This window comes from Agrilus planipennis, unplaced genomic scaffold (genome assembly GCF_000699045.2).
Source record: "Agrilus planipennis isolate EAB-ADULT unplaced genomic scaffold, Apla_2.0 scaffold397, whole genome shotgun sequence".
NCBI lineage: Eukaryota > Metazoa > Arthropoda > Insecta > Coleoptera > Buprestidae > Agrilus > Agrilus planipennis.
Window position 1 is genome coordinate 89,225 of NW_020439064.1, and position 23,937 is coordinate 113,161.

The 23,937-nt window shown below is 35.3% G+C and overlaps 4 protein-coding genes across 6 annotated transcripts in view; 3 read left to right on the forward strand and 1 right to left on the reverse strand.

The window, feature by feature from the left end:
- The window catches only part of LOC108743349 (homeotic protein ocelliless), a 29,610-nt gene extending 14,898 nt beyond the window's left edge, over positions 1-14,712 (forward strand). For 2 of the 3 annotated variants that reach the window (XM_018478892.2, XM_018478894.2), the window contains exons 2-4: positions 6,017-6,304; positions 10,318-10,490; positions 13,379-14,712. In XM_018478892.2, coding sequence (XP_018334394.1) covers positions 6,017-6,304; positions 10,318-10,490; positions 13,379-14,002 — 1,085 coding nt within the window. In that variant the 3' untranslated portion in view covers positions 14,003-14,712. The remainder of the gene's footprint in view (positions 1-6,016; positions 6,305-10,317; positions 10,491-13,378) is intronic. The other variant, XM_018478893.2, reaches the window with a different exon arrangement.
- Positions 14,713-18,727: 4,015 nt separating this feature from the next.
- LOC108743346 lies at positions 18,728-19,628 on the forward strand. Its single transcript, XM_018478887.1, has 3 exons — positions 18,728-19,086; positions 19,154-19,353; positions 19,423-19,628. Exons 1-3 carry the CDS (start codon positions 18,902-18,904, stop codon positions 19,590-19,592), a joined length of 555 nt encoding a protein of 184 aa, XP_018334389.1. The 5' UTR covers positions 18,728-18,901; the 3' UTR covers positions 19,593-19,628.
- Positions 19,629-19,642: 14 nt separating this feature from the next.
- LOC112903948 (opsin, ultraviolet-sensitive-like) lies at positions 19,643-21,470 on the reverse strand. Its single transcript, XM_025977099.1, has 6 exons — positions 21,269-21,470; positions 21,006-21,194; positions 20,597-20,943; positions 20,353-20,525; positions 19,995-20,257; positions 19,643-19,909 (listed from the first exon to the last, which is right to left on the reverse strand). The coding sequence occupies exons 1-6, from the start codon at positions 21,310-21,312 to the stop codon at positions 19,807-19,809; spliced, it is 1,119 nt and encodes a 372-aa protein (XP_025832884.1). The 5' UTR covers positions 21,313-21,470; the 3' UTR covers positions 19,643-19,806.
- Positions 21,471-21,587: 117 nt separating this feature from the next.
- Positions 21,588-23,918, forward strand: LOC108743341 (dynein heavy chain 6, axonemal-like; the record flags this gene model as incomplete). Its single annotated transcript, XM_018478879.1, has 5 exons — positions 21,588-21,947; positions 22,265-22,349; positions 22,467-22,563; positions 23,234-23,462; positions 23,534-23,918. Coding segments are annotated over exons 1-5 (936 nt in total), but the record flags the coding sequence as incomplete, so codon positions are not given.
- Positions 23,919-23,937: the final 19 nt, after the last annotated feature.

The window sequence follows — 23,937 nt, forward strand, 5'->3', positions numbered from 1 at the left end:
GATATATATATATATACATAACTTTATATGTACGTGTTGTACATAAACATAAGCGACGTAGATTTTCAACTCTGGTCTCCGATGCAGTGGTGACTATGTGCATCTACATTTGTAGAAATAATATCCACACACTTAGATATATGTGTGTTTTTTTGTGATTGTATGTGTCCATCTATCTACATGACGATTATTATGAAAAAGGACTTGGGTGCTATAAACACGCTCATATATACCTACATATAAGAAAAGCACATATATATTTGGACAGAGGAGGCTCTGGTAGTAGGTACTATTGTGTATCACGGTCTGTGACGGCGGAAATAGGAAAAAAAAATCGAAAACGTTCTGTCACAATCACGGTCCGCATTCGTATTTTTAAAGGAATAAAATATGATGATATATGCACGCTTTGCACAGGTGTTAAGGCTCCCAGAATTTTATTCCGTTTTTTTCTCAACCTATTATTACAATATAAATTAAAATTGCTTCACCTTTGAATGTTTCGGTTATAGTTAGAAAGAACCGACACACCACACAACTCACACACGATCGAAAAGATTGAGAAATTGTGGCTGAAACTTGGACAATTTGTCTGTCTTCGTATTGTCATATGACTAAAATTAATTTAGCGACAGAAGACATTACATTACTTGACTTATTAATATAACAAATTATATTACTAGACATGCTATAGTAAACGGTCAAAATGTAAGTGCTCCGAGGTATCCCTTAAGGGAAATACCGGAGCTGACGGCAGGCTGAAACTTGGATCAATAGTGGAAAACCAGGCATCGGCTTGTCAATATATATTGAATCAATGTTCGGCCAATCTTCAAGTATACCTACCAAGGTTCGCTACATTTACGTTTCGCCAAGTTCGCTCCAGTAGGTACTGGGCAACCAAGTAAAGGTTTGTAAATACTGGACCAACCTTCGCTCAATATTCGAGTGCAAACGCCTGATCAATTACCTACTTATTTTATTTATCTATTATCGTGAGTAGGAATATATTGGTGGATATGTTATAACGACTCTATATACGAGTAGCTACGAAATCCGGGACTGTTTGGAAAAAAAGGAAGGATATTTTTAATGATCATTTTATTGCAAATTGGTGAATGAATTAAGATTGACCTGCAATCGGTTTCATCCATCACGAACTAGTTAAATCAGATACAAACATTGTGTAGAAGGAATTGGAACAATAAGTGTCGATTAGAAGATAGATCCGATTAGTGGATACTCATCCAAGACATTGGTGTAGGTGCCTACCTACTTGTAGGTAGGAGTTCAATAAAAAATGTTTACGTGAAGATTGTATGTTACGACAAAAAAAATACTTTGTTAATGTGTAAGTACCTTGTGCTCTTAATGTTTTTAAACTAATCGCATGTGTTATCTAATTACCATGTTCAATACTAGAGAAGCTGAGTTTTGAGGTAGGTATAAGGTATAGGTAGCAATATAGCTAATATACGAAACCGTTTGCTCAGACGGTAGCGATTTAGAGATTTCTGGAGAGTCTGCGGCATTTTGGGGTTGTTACGACACAACTCGAAGGCCTACAACCCTCTTCTAGTGACGCAAATTGGACTTGGTTTTATTTTAGAGTGGGAGCATCGACATTCTTCTACAAAAAAATCGTTGCAGCTGTTCAGGGCGGGACTTTATGTTGCCTCTGCACATGCTCGAAAAAGAGGCGTTAACTTTGTAGATGGAAAGGCGTGGTCCTTTTCGTCCTGCTACTGTTGATGCAATGATATGTATTTTTTCCGAAGGACAAGAAGATGCGACTTTAGCTGTTGCTGAATAGTCTCGAAAGAAGAGTGTTTTAATAAAAGGAAGTGGGCAAATACTACACTCTCCCATTCTGCATTGCGTACGGTCCTGGCGGACCGATTGATTATGCGTAACCGATGCGCAAAAGACGTAAAAAAGTAATTTCAACACCAACCAGTTACATACCATACCATGCTCAAGTTTCTCAAATAACACATAGTATTGTATCTACCTATCCACTACTTACCATTTTTACAACTTACCTATGCCTAAAGCCCCCTTTTAGTAAAACAACAGATACTTAAATTAGTAGGTATGTCTAAAATTGTAAAAATTACACCTATCAAAAAAGTATATTCAATCAACATGTTCCTACACATGTGTTTCATTGGTAAGTATCTTAAGGTAAAGAAAATCCTTTTACCTATAGATATAGGAGAAGGTACCATTTCTAACGATTTTGTATCTATTGTATTTTTGGTACCTATATTGAGACAGACATATACCTATATTAGGTATCGCCCTTAGAATCTGTTTGTTTTGGGAAATCTATCGCTGCTTATCTCGGTTTACCACGAAGAAGACAGTTTTATACCTGTTTCTGAAAAGTTTTTACCTGAACAAATTAAAGTGCGATCGCTTTCGACGTGGCACTTTTTCCAAACCGCATGACAAAAACAAAAAAAAGCAAATTTAAAATGCTATATTCCAAATTACCTACCTATTTTACTATAAGTAGTAAGTACTTATCGCTTCTATTTTTAATATTTCATTAGCAGCTTTTTATTTTGTACCCATTTCCTATCGTTAACACCTGCGTAAATTGCTTTGGATAAATAAGACGTATCATTAGGTACAACTCGTTGAAGTCGTTATCACGTGCAACAACTTTAGGGATTTACTCTCATCAGGTGTTCGTAGAATAATGCCTATCTGTTTCTGTGTGGCAATGTAAATAATTTTTCACAATAACTTTTCAACTAATACACCAACCTTTGTGCAGGTAGGTAATAAGTATTCCCAAATGCTACTGCTATGTAGGTACTTGCAGTTATTACTTAATGCCACCATCGATTATGGAATGTTTTATTTTCCAAATAAAGGGTCGTTAGCTTAACACCATGACGTCTTCAGTTAATAAAAGGTAAACATTTACACCTCTTCGCGGGAGGTAATTCAGAAATACCCTGCCTGATGGGTTTTATCAGCAACTTCCTTGTTTTGTGTCCAAAATGTAGATGTATGTACCTATCTATCCATTTTACTATTGTTGTTGCATATGGTTATTAGTCAGTGTTGAATCGGAAAATTTTGGCAAACCAAAAATATTACCTAATACTTAATAGCTATTTACTTATAAAAAAATCATTTTCAGGATACAAACAGCAACACATTTTGTATTTTGCCAAGTTTCTTGTTGAATGTTAAGCATTATAAGTTACAGAACAAACAACAATTAAGAAAATTTGACGACGATGATTATGGCTTGTTCTATTACCTCTTTAAATCTCTTATGCTAGGATAAAAGTTGGTAGACAATAGGTACTTCTTGATGTAGAAGAAATGTTAAAAAGATTTATCAATAATAAATGTGATTTGGGTAATAGGTACCTACACCCTTATGGATCAAAGAAGTTTATTATTTCGTGATTTTAAAAAGATATTTTTTCTCCTCAAAAACCCTTTTAGTGTAATTTTTACATTTTCCTTAATAATAATTATTAAACAATACCAAAAAACAATTGTTAAATGGTAGTCTGCATCACGGATCCACAATATTTATACCGAAATAATGACAAAATAAAAATTATTTTAAATTATCAAATTTACCTAATATCTCACATGTTAAATGTTATTGTTAAGTTCGGGTCAATATTTTATTTATATCAGTAACTCTCAAATTTGTACCGCAACCATCATTTATACTTCAATTTGTCAGAAATGTAAAAAATGTTTTCTTTTCTTTTTTTTTCTGGCTATTCACGTTGCTTCGTACAAAAGATCAAACCGTAAAGTCGAAAACTACATAGTCTCACGCCCAGAAATTGGAAACAATAAACGTCGACAATAACAACAATTCATCCCTTCTCAAAAGCCACCCTACAGAGGCCATCATCAGTACTCTCTATTACCCTGGTCCTATTGAAATCTTTTGTAAAAGATCTTCAACAGTGTAGTGCAGTACCTACCTTGTACCTAAACAGTGCGTGTGTAGAAATATCTATTTCCGATGTAGTTGTATTTGGTATTGAGAATGGTTAGTTTCAATTCAAGCTGAAACTTTATACATACCACACTTCAATCGATTCTGAAATTCTATATACGCCATGTGTGTCGGTTAGAAATTTGATAGTGCTAATTAGAAAACAACGCGTTTTATAGGTATTAAGTACCTACATGTTAGCAACAAAAGAATAATCGATCAAATTTAAGTGTCCTTTTTTTAATATACTACACTAGATGTGAACATTTACTCGAAATCAGTGTCAAGTAAAGTTGACTGAAGAGCGTGCGTGCCCTATTACCTATTTATCTATAAATAAATGTGCGTCATTAAAATAAGTGTAAATTGGTACTAGATGCAGTATACAGCAGTTTTAGGATATTTAATCGTCAGCTTTCATGTAAGTACCTGCACCTAAACACATTATACATTCCCAGATATGTGCTTCTGCAAGTCAACTCGAACCTCCTTTGGGTAGAGCATCGGTCGAAGATGTTATAAGTGTTAGGTAATGCTAATTTCGATTTACGATTAGAGGGACGGACTTCACTGTAAAATAGGTATCTACTCGATGTTCCACAAGACACTTTTTGTATGTAGGAAGACGTTGTGTACTTGTATAGGCTGATACCACCGAAATTTAGGTTATATGGTCGAAAGGGTAGTTTTATTTTACGCCATCAGAATTCGCCGCTTCAAATGTTTCCCTACTACACATTAATCAATGTAATCTAATAATTAGTTCTCTATTAATTAATTAATTCATTTCGTTCTAAATAATAAAAACACGGTTCTGATGTAGATGAGATTTCAGTAAAAATGTTTGTGAGTCAAAAGAAATCCCTATCATTCCATTAATATTACCAACAAATTGTTAAGTTCTATATTTAATAGTTAAGTTCGTTAATTTGGGAACTAAATTTTTAAGGCACCGTATATATTTCTACCTAAAATTAGTCAATCTTTATGTTAAAAAAAAAAAATAAACGTATTCAAGTAGGTAACAATTTTTGTTCCAAACATGCATGCGAGTTTATTGGATAACGAATCGATAGATACTATATAAATAAGGCGGAAAAGTGGAAGTCGACATTAACCGATAACTTATTTGCACAAACTGTACAATGCATATCATAATAGAAGGATTAAAAAGTATTGTTGGATTTTGTTTTTCTCGATAAAGAGGTACGCACTTAGGTACCTGAAACCGGCAAATTTCTCAGTACAGAAAAATTTTAACCAAGAGACGAGTTTTGCCAACGGGCGGTTTTAAAAGACGTCAAATAGATTATTTTTAATACCTTCTTTATACTGAAAACGTTTTCTACTGACGAATTGGGGACGTTCAATGTCTTTTTAGTTAACCGCTTCCAACTGAAAGAAAAGAAAGCAACTGGAACGCCGACACAGTGCACTCAGTAACAAGAAGAACGTCTTAAGAAACATGCAACACAGGGAAGTAGTATAATCCTAACGAAAATTGCAACTTTGTTAAAATAAACGACAATGTCGGTCAAGCAAAAACCAGAGGGGACAAGAAAAGATTCATGCAGATAAAGCAAAATGTTTACCGTTCACTATATTTTGAATAAAGCGCGCAACGAGCGTAGAACGCCTGTCAAATTGCACTTTATTACTATCACAACTGAAATTTGTATTTGTATCTAATACGAATTTTTCTACATCACGTCTTACTTAATATTTACACACAAGAAAAACAAATGGGAGTTCTATGGAACTAAAATGCGAAATTCCGCACAAAACGCAGCGCAACATCAGCAGCTTACATAAAATAGCAAGCAACAGCAAAAACAATCATCACCTAAATTAGCAGGTTGAGATTTATTAGTGGTGACTAAGTAAAGTGGTTTCTTTCATAGTTTGTTTTTTCCTTTATTACCCTACTGCAGTTTTCATTTTCCACTCCAACTTAAATTAATGTAGAAAATTAATTAATTAATGTATCTGTTTTGTAGTATTGTAGATTTTAATTTATTTTTTCTTTTGTTTCAGTGAAATTGTCGTTCAACCGAAACTGCATCACCACGTCTCCGTCGGCGGTGTCGGAAAACGTAGTAGCGGCGGTTGCGGCGGCGGCAGTGACCGCCGGCGGGGGCGGCGCCGGTACGAACGGCCTTTTGGCCCGGATGAACATGGCCGGTTATTTGAAATCTTCGGCCGCAGGACCACATCCCCACGGACACTTTCCCGGTCATCATAGTCTCAGTTCCGGTATACCTATGCCCGCGCTCACCCCCTTCGGCCTGCCCCACTCGCTGGATCCTGTCACATTCCCCCAAGGTAGAAATAATATTAATTACTTCATCGAGTCAAAATTTTCATCCTTCACATGAAATTTTTAATATCTATCATAATCTGAGTCTTACTTACATCTAAACTACGCTTCTCGCGATGGGTTGGATGAGGTGATGTATTATGTAGTGTTAAATCACATCGATCGTTTTTAGATAATGATCGAATTTATTTCAAACAACGATGATTTGTACAACGTGTTCGGGTCGAAAGTATATAGCAGAATGCATAATAGCACTGCCCGTCTACATGTTGTCCGGTAATTATCGTACTTGCGGCTGACACCCTAAAAGAAATGTAGTAATATATCTGCGTTTTTAGGAATCACAACCTATTGAAGAAATAATTAAGTTACTGTTTTATATGTAGGTATTACCTACATATCATGTAATAATCAAGTAGATACGATCCAATTCTTTATTTCAGTGGATTTTGCTGTATTTTTATGTCAAACATATTTTTGTAGTAATTGATGTGTCCCACCATTGTAATGCGCATTTGACGAAAAAACTGAAAATGGGAGAGGTACGATATCGCGTATGCATACGACACACAAGCTGCGATAAATTTTGTACAATTGAGGATATATATAAAGTTGGCATTTCTTGTTGCTGTGTCTGACGAGTCGTAATAAAAAAATACGACCTGTGTGTTGTGTGCACGAAAGACAAGTAGGAAGCCTTGATGGGGAGGGTCCGATAACTTTGTACGTTGAAGGGCTTCGCAGTACAAATACAGACGACCTTCATGACCTCTCTCGCGTTTTACGGAATAGAATAGAATAGAATAATATTAAAAAAAGTACTTCGTCCAGAAAAATCCTTTTAATGCCTGATCAAAAATTGAAAAATGGAAATTACAAAACTACCAAGAATGTAAAATTAACCCTGTAGCAGTAATTTATTGTTTTAATTAGTTAAGTGATTGGATTGGTATCTGATGCAATATGCATTTTAGTAGTGTATCCCAACGATTCCTTTCTCGTCATTAATAGTTACGTACACCTACTTGCAGATATTAATTTGAGTTGAATTGAACGGATTATCTTTTTGGTCAGGGGACGATTCCTTTTAAGATTAATTTATCGATTTATTATATTATCTATTAAAAGGTCACTCAAAATGAACAACTAATGCCAAACAAAATTAAATTTGGCCTCGCCAATATCAGTTTGACTAACTGTAAGCATCCGATAGCAATGTCAAAATAAGAACCTTTTAAAAATTATTATCTGTGAAATATGATCGAACTAATAGCTACGAGCGTGTTGCGATGTTTTAAAGTACACCTGTCAATTAATTACGGCCAAGAATATATCCGCTAAAGCTATTAACAATTTCTCGTTTAATTCAAATTGTTCAGTTTTTATCCTTTTTAAAATTATACGTACCTATGTAGCCTAGCTGTACTTATTGTAAATTAAATATGTGCTGGCACTATTATAAAATCCAAGATAATGTGTTGGTAAAATTTGAATTTTTAAGGACGAATTAGGGGGCGTTGCAATCTCGTCCATCGAATTTATTTAGGTACGTATTCCCCAGACGAAACATGTGATTTGTTTAGCAAAAGTACTTACACGCAAACTTGGGCAATATTAAATTACGTCCCATGCGACTTGGGACGGTGGATAGATGGATAGAGAGAGGTCGTCGGGCCGTCGAGTCGACGTCGCGGCGCTTCAACTTATTAGGGAGCAGTATCGGCAACAGCCGTAACACATATACATGTATATTTAGGAATCTATTAGGCCATGACGGACTTGTTGTTCATTGTGATAACGAGAATGCCGCATCGTCTTTCTTCCATTTAAAGAGCCGCGCTGTTGTTTAGGGTGCCGCTTTGCCCCCAACCAAACCACATTAGCTAATCTTTATTATTCATTACGTAATTTGCCAAGAGATTCCGTTTCACGATCAGAGAGAATGAGTTTAACGCACATACGCACCGCTTCCTATAATATAATCCCCATACGTCTGACTACAGCGTATGTAGATACCTATATATTACACATATGTATAAACAATATACCAATACTATTTTTGTGGAAAATCTCTTTACATTCTAAGTTCCTTCTGATGATGATAATGGCGTTTTTGAATAGTTGTTCTATTTCAAGATGTTCTTACCTACATAATTGCTATGGTAAACACGGATACTTATTAAGAATAATACAATTTCCAAAATTGCTTGTTGTGATGGGTGATGAGTTCGAGACTGGTCTCAAATTTTAAAGTATGCTAATACTTTTCTCTGATTGTGAACATTACTATGTTAAATAAAAAAGACAAAAATAATTAAGAACAACTTTTAACCTCAACATCCTTAAATGATGGTAATTTTACTTTTTTACGAATATTCCAAAATTCAATGTGCTATAGAGCTTTTTTCTAATGGTGCGTTATCAAAGACTACATCGAAAATGATTGTCTTCGTTTTTTAGTTCTTTTTTAACTTTCCGTTAGTAGTGCGCTAGGTTAGGTACTAATACAAACGGTCAAAAGGAACAACAGCAGGAACTTAATTTTAAGTATTGACTACATGTTATTCGAAGCCAAATTCGACACTTGCTCAAGAATTACCCTATATTGAATCGCGAAACCAAACAAATCAAATTAGCATATTAGGATTTTCAGGTTTAAGATATAGGTAGGTACCTATTCGGTATTCAAAAATTGCGATGTGTTGGGGTAATTCTGAAGCCACTGTCCAAAAACGACATCCCTCATTTTTCTTTCCTGAACCATGCAGAGACCGACCACAATGATGATTTGGACTGATAACGAAATATATTTTTTTGAAAATAAGTGAATAATTAATTTTCTTAGGAGTGAAAATTAGGTACATTGAATGTAAACAACGCGTATTGTGTCTATATATACAAAAAAGACTAATAGCAGTAGGTATCGTCACCCTTGCGCGTGTTCGCCCCCTGTGACGTCGGCATATTTTAAGGAGCCATGTGTATGGCAATGTGAGAAACTTATTTTAAGTAAACAGGGGGGATGGACGAGACCTATACCGATAAAGAAAACAAACACACCACCGCACTAGTGCACTGTTGTTTATACTGACAAATTGATTTCTCTATAATCACTTATCACAGTCATGTGTCCAACCCTAATTTTTCACACATCCGACTGTGAGGCGTTAACAATTCTTCTGTAAAGCCTGATTTACTCTCTTATTTAAATCGCTATCTATATACATTTATATTACTATATTTTGAACATTTAATTAAAATAGACTTGCCTTATTAGCCTATAATTTAGATTTATCCAATAAACCAGTCGTTCTAATCTAATGATTTTCTAAAGAAATACCCGAAATTTTTGTAGTATGCGAAAACAAAATTGAATCAAGAATAAGTTTGAACATTAGTTCTAGTGTTATCTATTTTTGCTTAATAGGTATTTTTAGTAAAAGCAGTTGTCAATTGCTTACAGAACTTTAGTAGCAGCCAGAACGAAAGGAAATTTAAAACAAATATTAAATTAAAACAAGTAGAAAAAGGAAAAGTTGAATTACTTTTTGTTGAAAAAAGTTACCGACGTTCTTTATTTTTGTCAGATGGGAAATCGCAGCTGGCCAATAAACGTTCTGGGGTGTCTAATTGAATTACTAATGTTTCATTGGGGTCTTTTAACACAAACTCAAATCATTGTTTGCACGCGGTAGGCACAACTACACTTGAATAAATAAATTCATTCCTGGATGTATATATGCACATTACACAATATATATATATTACGTACATACGTATACCTGTGCACACCTAAATAGTGAGTGATATATGTATATCTACTCAAGATCTTCATTTTTCATTCGATTGTTTTGATAAATTTTAGGAATAAAGGAATTTACCTTCTGATGCCGTGTCTGTAAAATTATTAGATCCAGGTCTGGAGGTCTGACGGACGCAACGCGGGTCAAATAATAAGATCGCTTCTGTTCTATTATTATTTCATGTTGAGATTTATTGACTGAATTATAATGCACAGTCTTTCCCTATTTGTCAGGTGTCAATCCAAGGAAACAGCGTCGGGAGCGGACTACGTTTACTAGAGCTCAACTGGACGTTCTGGAAGCCCTCTTTGCCAAAACGAGATATCCGGACATTTTTATGCGAGAAGAGGTGGCTCTAAAAATCAATCTTCCTGAATCGAGGGTCCAGGTTCGTACTTATTACTTACTATTTACCTACTATTAGTTTAGTTCTCACACCTTTGTTTTTTTCGTTCAGAAATTTTACTAGGTAGATATAATATACTGTAGGTATCTATGTATAAGCAACGTTCTGTGCTGCTGCGTCGAAGAATAAAAAACGTACAGCAATAACCAACACCTTCTCTGCCCGATCCATTGGACAAGTTTCTTTCATTGTTTTTTATACGTATGTGTTCATATATTTACATATATATACACAGATCAAGATTAGTGTCATCGAAATTTATTATGGAGGGTCGGCTTACTGAGCACAGCAGCGCGTTATTTGTTTTTTATTATTTTGTCCTTTCTTGAAAAATTATAATTAAGCGTTCAGCAGTATTTTGGCGTTTATAGAGAGAAAAGTTGCGTATAGGTACCTATATCCAGATTTTAAAAGCTATAATACATATTTGAGTTTTTAACTACAAATGAAAGAATTTACCTAAAATTGTAAAATTATTGTTTACCTACTTGCTCCAGAATTACATCTAAATCAGTATATTTTTGCTAGTTGTATTGTTTGTGATGTTTGATACGGTCGTCCTGTTGCCGCGCCTGAGTGTCCTGTCCCGTCATTCGGTTCGTTTCTCTAATCACACCGTAAAAGCGAAACAAACAGCAGCTGTGCCCGATGAAAAGACTAACCAGCCTTTAAATTGAATCATTACCGGGAGGAGTGCAAACACTACGCCCTCCCAATTGTGCTATATTGTAACTCGTACCGCAGGCCTATTTCCTGCGTGCTGCCCTTAATAACAAACCAAGTGTGCATTTATATGTATGTCTACGAGTTTGCCAGCCAACATGCTACAGCTACGGTTACAGCTAACTGTTAGTTTATACCTCCCTTTATTCTTTCGCCCCTTCTCGCACTTATTATTATTATTATTATTATTAGGGGGGTAGTGCGACGATGAAACACACGGTCTTTTAGGATGATACTCTAAACTTAATTAAACTATTATCTATTCGATTGCATTTGTCAGTGTTTGACTGCTTAATAATCATGTCCTTGATACCAATATTCGAAAAGAGACACATTCTTCGAGTCCAACATTACTTAGGTACGGTAAATAGAGACCAAATTGGTCTAAACATTCAAAATTCTGGTTAATTTCAAAATGTCCAAGAAAATCCTTGTACCAACTATCTATTGGGCATTACGCTGATCTGTGGATTTGAATGTTTGACGCCTTGACTTTCGACGTTTATGTAAAACAGTCTATTTTTTCGCCCTGTAAGTACATTTTTTATGTCGATACCGTTAAATAAATGGAGAGCGTTCGTGGTCACAAAAATGTTTATATACGCGATTGGACGGGTCTGTGTGTTCTGTATGCGTATGCACCTTCGTCTAATACCCGATTACACAGCCTGCCGTCTCTCCTCTGAACCATTTCCCTATCAATTTCCACCACATTTCGTTCCCCTTACAAAAACTGTTACTCTGTAATGCCTCTTTTATAGTGCTCGTTCTTCAGGCAGGACTTATAAAGGCAAAAGGCGGGGTGCCTTCGCGGAACGACCCTAAATAATCCGTCAACTAATGGAAAACTACCCCTCGGGTGCAGCACGCATGTATAGCTTTTGTCCGCGCGATTGTATTTGATAAAACTTATATACATATACCTAATACATATAATTCATGTTATATCTACATATTTACGTATGTATGTGTATTCACAGAATCACACACACACACACACATATAAGTAATAACGGAGCATAACAGTTACTTTTGTGCAGTGAAAGTTTGGACGAACCGCGACGTTTCGGATAAGGGTGCGAATGCAGAGGAAGGTCCGGTAGTAGATTTTATGATTAGGGGGTGCCCTCTTACCATGCATTCGTGCGTGTTATTATTTATACATTGATATGCACCAACAGTTAAAAACTTATGAATATTATTATTCTTGATAGTGATGATCTAAGGTTGCTAGTTTTTATCAAGCGCATAAGTAGGTAGATACGTATATTTAATTTCGTATTTTTTTTTTGCGTTAGCAATGAAACAAATCGGTATTGAATGGTGCATTTATTAACGTAGAGAAGGGTGATTCTGTCCTAGAACATTTTTATTTTTGTAACAAAACATCAAAAGTAACCAAGTGCCGCGTAACATCTCGAGGAGGAGATAAGATTTAGATACAACGCCGAGACTGCCATATACCCGAGGGACTTTATGTTTTGTTAATGGGGATGTCAGTGTTACCATGGCGACTCGCAACATCCATCCAGCCAAGCTTTATCGTTGGCGAGCTGCGGCCTTCCTTTACAACGATTGCGCCTTGTTCTTTTTATCAATTTGTGTACGCGAAGCGAAAAAATATTTTATCACAAACTTTACATTGGATATCATTTACCATTATTTCATTTTAGGTAACTATAACTAATGAGCTACTTTGTGATTTGCAGTAACCATTTGTGCCTTCGAAAAAATTGAGATTACTCTATGAATCATTAGATAAATCCAATAACTGCAACCTTTAGATACCGTAAGCACACTGACACGAACACTCAATCAGTGGAACAGTAACACACGGGTCAACGAAATAATACCTACATTTAAAAGGAACTAATTTGGTCTCGTCAGAATTGCCTCACCACATGAAAATTTTTAAATATTCCAATCTTCTCAAAACTCATAAACACAATTTCTGTTTTCTTTTTTTAAAGGATTAGGGAAATATGTATTACAATCTGGCCTCATTATTGCTCAACACACTTGAAGATTTTAACTTCCAAGTCCAAATTTTGCTAATTTGGCTTGCTTGGATTTTAGATTAGGAGATTTTGTGATAGCAGTTAGGCGCGTAGGTTACAAGGGGAATTGGTTGATTTTATTTCTTCCAGGTTTGGTTCAAGAACCGTCGGGCAAAATGTCGACAGCAATTGCAGCAACAACAGAACAAACCTTCACCTAGAACGCCGACAACACCAACGAAAGCTAAGGGTAGCAAGCCCTCGCCCGTGATACCAGTGACAAGTTCTACAACGACCAATAACATACCCCCCACGCCCTCTTCGTCGGTATCACCTTCTTCAACGACCATCAACATCAAGAAGGAATCTCCTCAATTATTGAACACTTATCGCAGCACCAACGGAAACGTGACACCCGTCGGAAGCAACACGAGCAGCGTGATAGCGACTCCGTCACCTCCGATAACGCCATCGAGTAACACATCGCTCTCTTATCAGCACGATTCTTTCAACACATTCAATTGGCACACAAACGGACACAGTCCGCCACCTCATCATTATTACGGGCAAAATTACAACGCCGCCTATTACAGCCAAATGGAATATTTCAATCAACAGAACGGACAAAATCAGATGCAAATGGGCAACCACATGGGTGGCGCTTATCAAATGGGCAGCTACTCGATGACCATGGGTATGAGTGCCGGACACCATCAGAACTTCAGTCCGAGGCATCCGGACTGCAGTCTCGACTACATGAACCAAATGGTTTAGCCGGTAAGACTTACCGCTGCTGTCGTATCTCGTTTTATTTAAATTATTATTATTGTCTTGGACGACACGCGCCATATCATCCACCTTCTTTTTATGTTCTTTAACGCTATGTATCTACTCACATGGATACTTATATTATCATAAAATGATTTTTATTATTAATATTATTACCTATACATAATAATATCGTATTATGTAAATAAGTGACAATGTAATTGAAATGCTGACAATGCAAGTGTTAGTACAAACAAAATGTGTGTGAGTGCATGTGAGCATGCCGTTGCGTTGTATGTGTCTGTGTACATAATAGGTGAGTATATGTAACATGCATGCATATCAGCATTCACAACCGATTGTGAAACACACGTAACTAAGCAATATACAGGAGCGCGGAAATCGTGTCCAAGATGTACCATTGAAAATATTTTTTTTATTATTTTTTTATTACTTACTCTAGCCGTAAGTTGAGCATACCTAAGCCAAATTTTTTAATTAAATTCGGAAAAATTTTCAATCCAGAGAATAGTCATACCCAGGTAGGTGCGGTAGGTACTTTTTCGCAACTGTATATTACTTATACTGTGATAGAGTGATGTGCGAAACTTGAACCCTTTTTATATGTAAATACAAAACAAATCAGTGAACTAATTATTGAGCCTAAATGTATTATACGTAGTCGATAATTATTATTATTATTATTATTAAGGTGATGACGAGTAAATGTACATAATATNGTCCATTTGAATCGTTAAGATAGCAGACAAGCGTAAAAGGGGCCGTCGATGATGAAGCAATCTTCAATGATAATAATTTGTCATCTTTTTCTGTATATACATTGGTACCTATTAGGTATATTGTCCTGCGTTATATTAAATTCTGTGCCTGTTGCTCATATGTAAATCGAAAATAACAAAATTATAAAATAAAATTAACCCCATTATCTAGAAAATAATATTGTAAAAATATAAATGCGTACATACGTGTGCCTTTCGGTAATAATCGATGAGTTTCTCCTTATGATATATGATAATTTGCGCAAATTGGCGAAGCAAGTCAAGTTGACAATAAAATATTGTGGAAATTACAGTCGTTCTAACTTTAATTTTTCCTCCTCTAAAGTTATACGAATCTTAAAAATTTAATAAACGTCCTGCGAGAAAGCTTTTCGTACTTTATTACAACATGTGGGGCTGCTCCAGAAAGAGCTTTGATCATTTCGCTCACTTGACGTTGTGGATTTTAAAGAGCTACTCAACATAAAATTCAACACTCGATTTTCATTATTAAAAGTCACGCAGCACGCACTACCCCTTTTTAAACAAACAAGTCTAAAGAAGGTAAGTAAGTATTGAAACCCGAACGAATTCGTACTTGTAAATATCGGCAATTTATAGCTGGCTTTTGTTGGTCTTCGTTCTTTACTATTTCCATTTATCAACCTATAAAACAATCGATTACCATAAAATTTTTACACGACCATCAAAATTATCGTTAGCTATATGTATGTCTGCCTAATTGTACATCTGATGGTTTTTATCACAATAGCCGCAGGTATCGATCTTTCTTTGTTAGGAGGCAAAAACCTGACGATGCAGTATACGTATTAGCACAGATTCATAGAGGGGGATGAGACATCATGTCGAACAGAACGTTTTGCAAAAGGCAAAAGACTAATAGCGCATCATTAACGTTATCATACTAGCAATCGAACTGATGTTGGCCTCATCTTCACCCCCTACCCTATAATGTTTAATACAACAATGCAATTAAAGGGAATTTCTGCTTATTAATCCGCTACCTACTACAAAGTGCACGTAGAAACCCCGTCTGTTAACGATTTCCTGCACTGATTATGTGTACGTTATCGTATATTGATATTGCGAGTACATCTTACATACCTAAATATAAATATTTCGATAGACATACGTAATTAGTTGCAGACAGATGTAAATTACAAGTTTGTGCTTCAGAATACTTACTTTAACTTGTGGAAATTTACTCTGGTAATTTTTCTTTATGAGACATACTCTACATTAATACGATATAGTCGCGGGTATAGCAGACTGCATCATATACCTAATACATTAAAATAATTTGATTTCGAACAGATTAAACTGTCAGTGAAATCGGGGAGTCCAATTTCATCAACAAGTTTCTGATGTATCAGGCTTCTTTGTCCGTCACTAGAATATCAGGTTTCATTGACTTTATCTGTCACACCTTACACCCCAACAAGAGACGTTAGCAAAGACATAATCCAACAGCACACAAAAGACGCTCGTCATTCTCCGATAGATTAACGCAGATTATCGCATAAATATGTAGGTGCACCTACAAAATATTTTAGTGCATGTGTGTGTTTGGAGACAGACGAAAAATATTTGTCCGTTTCATCTCAAGGAATTTCTGCCTCTTCTATCATCAAAATGCACTTTTTTTATAGAGAAATTTATAATTATAATAAGTGCCGCGTACCTACGTATATTACGGGACATTATTATAAACACTTATCTATGATGTATGCAAGTCATCATTTTGAAGCATCAAATAGGTATAGTGGCCCAAACTGTCTAGATTTTAAACATGTAGATATCTGGATAATTCAATTTTGATATCGGCGCGCCTTTTGGAAAATAATTTTCCGTTATTATAGGTTATGGTACTTATTAAATAGACTGATCAGATAGTAAATCGATTTCAAATTGAACGGATTATAAAATTATTAATGCTTGCACGACTTTATCCAAAACTGTTTATATTTATTGTTAATTAAATGAATTATTGTGTATAACAGCGAGGTATATAGATTCACAGTCGAAAGTGTCGCTAAAGACATTTCCTCCGCCTTATTTTATTTATTGCTTTTTACTTACGCTTAGCTATATACGTACTATTGACAGTGGTTGCGATAGTTACAGAAACAAGTTCAAGTCCGACTGAACGAATTTAAGAAAAATTCATCAAAAGCACAATGCAACAGAGTGAGGGAAACAATTAACAAAATCGGAAGGGAGGATTAGCCACAGCTACACGTGCCCATGCATCCCTCAAACTGATAATTATTTCCAAGTCGAGGCCTTCTATAACATTTGTTCATTTTGATAAAGGACGCGCCGCCGTCGCCCGCCCCGACCTAACTTTACCTTTTCTTTCGAACTCATTATCGGTGATTTATCGTTTCTATTGTAATGCAGACCTAAATATACTTGCCAATCACATTTGTTCTTAGGCATGTAGGTACGTAATACTTTATAAAATAAGTATATTTAACATTATTATTGTTTAATAAAGAAAATCTAATTCGGTACACAATGAATAGCCGAATGATTTTTAAAAAGCAAATTCGCATATCACTGATGGCTAAGAAACTTATTGAATTGTCTAACATGGTGCATCTGAAGAATAGAAATTTAAAATCGATTATCGAAATTGCGTTGCGTTGCGTTGCGTTGTTGACGATTCGTTTGATGTTTGGCGACTACAGGGTGTTTCAATGGGAAACGTTAAATTGGACGATTTATCAAATCATCGTAAACCCCAGCGTTATCCCTTCTAATACAATTTTAATTTGCGAAATAAAAAACGTCTCAATCAGCACTACCCACTTATTAATGGTTATCCAATTTAGATTGTTTAATTTTTTATCTGCTATAAATAGGTAATAAGTTGAACTTGATGTTTATTACTGTCAATAATAATCTATAGTTTTATACAACGAAAGAAAAACAAAATGGCAACTTAACCTGATTTATATTAATTGAACTTGACAATGTCTTTTAAATATATACCTACGTGATCTTTATCAAGAGTAAATTATACAAGATGATTAAATTATTTATAGTATAGTACAGGATACACATACGGTAATTTCAATCTAATGTATTAGATAATAACAAAAAAAACTGTTTTACATGCAAAGGCAAATAAAGGTAAAAATTGTCTACATTGGAGAGCCTCTGCGTAAATCTGACATTAATAATGAAGATCCAATTGAAACTAGAAACTATTTTCTCCAGTGTATGTAACCCTTGATAACGATCACATAGATCGAAGAAATTATATTGAATACAATTAGGTACAATTGCCCACGTAATGGTGAAACTGTATTGGTTTTTCTTTTATTGATAAATCATGTTTCACAAAAATTGAAAGTTTAAATAATTTTAAGACAATTATTTGATTTTAATTTTTCATTATTCCTAAATGATGATTAATAACTTTATCCAAGTACCTACGATCCTACGCAATATCCTTCGTGAGAATTGGGGGATTTTATTATTGATCAAAAGCTGGTGTTGCCCCGTATCGTAGAGAACTGGAATCAAATGTGTCGAAGGCAGAATCCTTGAGAGCTTTTAATTAACGATCAGTTTCCGGAAGGAATTTCAGATATTTCATAAGAACCAGAATCAGTGGAAGAAGAACAACAACAGATGCCGCCACCAGGTAATACTTACAAACACCTGTAATTTTAAACTAAGATGTTTTTTGGTAAAAGTGGAAAAGTTTTTTATTTACATAGGGTACATGACATGGATCACTCATAGGCAATTAATTTGTGTTTTATAGCTTGCAATTATAAGAAATACCATAGAAATACAGTAGGAACAGCTAAACATGATAATGCCTGTTAATTCTAGTATAGAAATATTAATTGTCCTTGAAGACGTGAACACGCTTGGGTAGTATCAACGCTCTTTCCGATTAGATACCTACATATATGTATTTATGCTTAGGATCTCACTGTCCGTGATATGTATAACACTAGCATCAGTGATATTAAAATTCAACGAAGATCCGCTTTACAAAAATTATCATTAAATTATCAGAAAATTAGATCAACTTGATTTGTCTACTATCAACTAACTGCTTAGTAGCAAATGTATTTTTTGTCTCGAAATGTTTCGTGAAACATACAAAAAACACTGTGCTCTACTACTGATTAGTGTAATCATTATCGGTTGTTTATTAAAAATAGAAGAATACGACTATTCGGCTTCCGTTGAAATTTTGGAAAGACGAGCCGACGAGGTTTGGACATTTATGGCGAATTTTAGTAATATGAAACATTTAAATCCAACAATGTAATATAATATGGACACGTATTTATCTAGGTAAATCAACTAACCATTTATACAATTTTTATTTTAGAATTTCATTCGAAATCGTATCAGAAATTAAAAACGTAAATTCTTGGAAATATTCTGTAAAATACGAAGAACGTTTATCACATTGGCCTTACGTAAGGAACTATGCAACTGCTAACATTGTCACTGATTTCAATTATTCTGATGACATCCATTTTATAAATTCTACCCATCGCACATGCTTCTTAAAGAACACATTCTGCCGTAAGTAAGCTTACAAATTTCATTTATTCACGTGCATACACAATTAGTAGATTTTTTATTTTCTTTCAGTTGAATCAAAGGGAACGTTTCTAATACATTCGAACCTTCTGAATTCCGTAGTTTGTAAAGAACACGTGATCTATCAATGTCCAATATTCATGTCGCTTCTTTGTTTACGGGAAGTAGTTTACCAAAGGAATCATATTTTGGGAAATTTGAAGAAACATTTTGATAATTAACATGTGCGGGATAATGTACTTAATGAGTATACTTGTAATAAAAAAGGCAATCAGATTGCTAATTGTTATTTTTATTAATTTATACTTGAGTTACTTAAGTATAAAAGCATATAAATATGTAAGGTCCACCAATCGAAGTACCACGAAAATTGCCTAGTCGTCATAAATGTTATTTTTTAACGTGTATGTATAATATTAATAAATACTTATATTTTTACGCTTTACTCGTAGAATTTGTTTCGGTGTTTGTCGATTGATTATCAGAAACAGATTTTTCGTTAATTGCGAGCCATGGAAGACGCTTTTGCAACTCCAGCCTAAAATCAACCATCACACAAACGACCAAACCAGAAATATATAATGATAAAGACTGTAAAGCTGACGACGTTAACAATATTTTACCTGTATCTGGGATGACTTAGCGCATAGACGTAAGGATCCAGACAGGCAACCAATTTACAAGTACATGCTGGAATCATGGCAAAACCTGGCGTTACCATGTTCTGATCCCCGAACGCCCCAATCATCGCAAGAACAGCGTAAGGTGTCCACGAGGCCACAAACAAAAAGCAAATCGTTATTGCCACTTTTGCGATACGTACCTCGGCCGATTGGTTTTGTTGCTGTTGATTACTCCTTAACGAATCAACGTTCATTTTTTTTGCCTACAAATTCCACATTAAAATCCATTCGCCTACTGCACTAATTGTTTATCGACGTCTATCTTTAATCTACGCAGAGTAGAACCATCGTACTATACCTGTTCTCTCAGCGCCTTTTCGTGATCGAAAACGTGACTCACTATCTGACTGTAATAGTATATGATCGACGTCATGGGTAAAACATATGAAAATGTAAACAGAACTGCAACGAACATTCGAGTATCGAATGTTCTTGTCAAATAATCAAAAGTGCACTGAGTTAGAAATCCCTCTGGAAGATGAATTGTATTATATCGTAGTAAGTAAGTAAGTAACGGGTGACTACTCATTTTTGGACCATACCTGGAACAAACCTTCCCCAAAATTCCATCAGGGGCAAAACAGCCCATGGTATAACATATATCCAAACGAAAATAATCATAACGAAAGCCTTTGTTCTAGTCAATTTGCCCTCCAACGGATTGGCAATTGTATGATAGCGATCGTAAGCGATACAAGCGTTCGTCATTCCTGCACCAATTCCCGACAGTGTTCCCATGACAGCAAACGCCTGACAAGCCGTGTAACCCAACGTGTATCCGCGATGGAAAGAATTGTAAATAAATATGGGCGTTTTTAACATCATCAAAAAATCGCAGAAAGCCAAATTGACAACAAACATATTCGAAGGAGTTCTCAAACTCTTTGCGCTAAAATCCGACGGTAGAGAAAAACGTTTTCTAACAAATGATGCGAACACAACACCACTTACGTAGAAAATATCCACAATACCAGGCCATTTCCGAAGGTTGACATGAAAAACAAAGCGACATAAAGGAGCCCTAATAGAAAGTGGATGGACGCTTCGGGTTCAGGAAACTTCAACCAGTGCTCAGGAATATGTCCCAACTCGGAAGCCGGTATATTCCAACCTAGCAATCGGTTACCAGGATCCATTACTCTACAAGAGATAACTTTGTGACGCCAATATCACCTTACCAAAAAGTAGATACAAATCATATTTTCATCACTTACCGCGCCCGGGGTGAATTAACTACGGTCCAATTTGCATAGTTCATTTCGGGGAGTAGAGCTAAAAGATGCACACCTCTAACTAACTGTTTATCTAGCCAAACATTCGACTTTAAATAGGGACAATTTTAATTGAATTAATTAAACGCTGATCAAATTATCGCAACGAATCCCCGTTAATTTTAAGGTTGTGCAAAATCGATAACAAATTTTTAATTTGATTAAAACCGAAAATAAAAACACGTACCTAATTAGGAAGGATTTTTGCTTAATCCTAATCAAGGACTAATTAAATGTACTATCATACGCATATCGCTAAACATTGCCTTTCCCGAAGTTTCTTTATTGTACTAGACTAAACGTGATACTAACAAAAAAATTATAAAGTAAATCCTCATTCTGATTAAGATTATTCAATTTATCGAGTGGAAATATCGCCAATGGCAACCGTTGCTATTTAATATTAAATATCAACAAATAAAGCTCTTGTCATCATAGTCGGTGCATTTATTGTGGTCGAGGAAAAGTACAATATTCACAAGATGGATTTTGATCACGAATCTTCAAAAAAGGGGTCTAGAGCTACAGAATCGACCTTAGACGATTTGTCCAAGATGCTCGACAGTCCCGCGCAGAAAGTGAGCAACAAATACGTCTGCACACCCCCAGAAACGTTTACTCGGTTAGTTTTTCCATTACTGTATTTTTTCTTGTCGACATTTTTCGATCTGCTACGATCAAAATTTATTGTTTATAATAATTCGAACGAACTTGTTACCATTACAAAAGGATCTACTCACTTCGTTAAATAATTGCCGGATTGCACTACGTTATAACAGCAGCAATTTTATTCAATAAGTTTGATTGTGCATTTTTGTTGGTACTAATAAGTACTACGATATTTACAAAAACAAAATTTACTTTTTTCCATGGCAATCACCGAATGTTTTTTATTAATCCAACCAGATATCTATTTTTTAAAAATTAATTTTATTCTAGAAAACCTGATACAATTCCTTTTCACGTTCCGCATAAAAAACTTCTTGAGAAAATCGAATATCAAAAACCAATCCCCGAACCACTGGTAAGTTAATACGATAAGAATAAACGCATCGAAAATGTGCAAATGATACATACTTAGATGCGATAATACAAAAGTGTACTATGTGTATCCTATATCGGTCATTTTTTCCGTTTCAAGACTGGTTTCGATGAACGACAGCAAGCTATACTTAGGAGAAGGAGAAGAAGAGAAAAAATTTCACAAGAGAAAGATGAAGGAGAAACAGCCGCGAAACGTAAGACCATTCATAATTGAAATTTATCAAAGAACAAATAACGTTATAGAGTGTTCGTAGTTAATTTAATTTTTGTATTAATTATTATATAAAACACCTTCAAACATCTAATTTTACCCTAAGCAATAGTCTCCAGTAGGCACCACTTATGTATTAAATACACCAAAGAAAATAAGAATCAAAATCCAAGAAACTAATCGATGTATATTCTATACACGTATGTATATGTAACAAAAGTGCCGCTAAAGCTCCTCAATCGAACCTCGCAGCCTCACATGGGTTATATGGTGTGATAACCTTCCGTCCCTCGTACATGAAGAAGGTTTCGGTTTCAAAGATATGTATAAGGGTTAAAAGACTATCGCCCCAAAGGGCTCCACATAGAGAGTCGGTAATATAACGATCAGAACGTTACAGAAGGTCACGCATAAAGTCTTTGCAATTTTCCAGAAGGTTCGAGAACGTTCCCGAATGACAATTAACTTTTCCTGAGCGAAGCGAGGGTCATCTGCTGCTCGTATAAAAATAAAATTGTAGCGTTTAACTTTTTAAAATGAAAATGTACTTTTGTATTGTTAAATAGCCACCGTTACCATGTTTCTCAAACTTTAGAAAAAATTATAATCTGCAAAAGTAATGTAATAGGTAATAAAAAACTACAACATTTTAGTAAAAAAAGGAGGCGTTCGTTTCATCGGAGAAGAAGCCGAAAGCGAGTCTAATACGGAATCGATTTCGACGGGGGCGAGCGATATTGTTTTGCCTCATCATAAAGTAAAGGGTGTTGTTAAGCAAAAAGACCTGATAAATCAAATGCGAAACACTGTCGACGGATCGTTTGTCTACATGGTTTACGCCGTTCCCAGGTCGTCAGAAATGTTCACCCCGTATGCCTTAAAGTACGTCGCTATATTACCACCTATCACTATAAAACACAGTAAAACATTCAAATTGACCAAATAACTTTTAGATTAGTAGAATACGAGAATGTGGAAAAGACGAACTTTTTGACGATGAGTTCGCATGGCGTGACTCAGTTTATTTGTGGAGAAATGTCCTTCACTAATTTAAACAAATGGGAAGAGGAATACGACACGTATTGTCGTTTAATGAGAATCAAATCGTTCTTTTATTTTCGAATGTGGAAAGCGTATTACGTTTGGCGAAAAGGAATAATTTTTCGAAAATATACTTCTGCAAGGACCGCTTTAGAAGGCAATCTTTTTTACACGAACGCACATTTACGAGAAGCACTCCTCAACATACAAAATATGTGCTTCACAATGATCGAAACCAAATTCTGCGATCTCTCCATTGTAGACAACTTTTACCTATTTTACTTCATAGAAGCGCAGGTTGGTCAGAAATAATTAT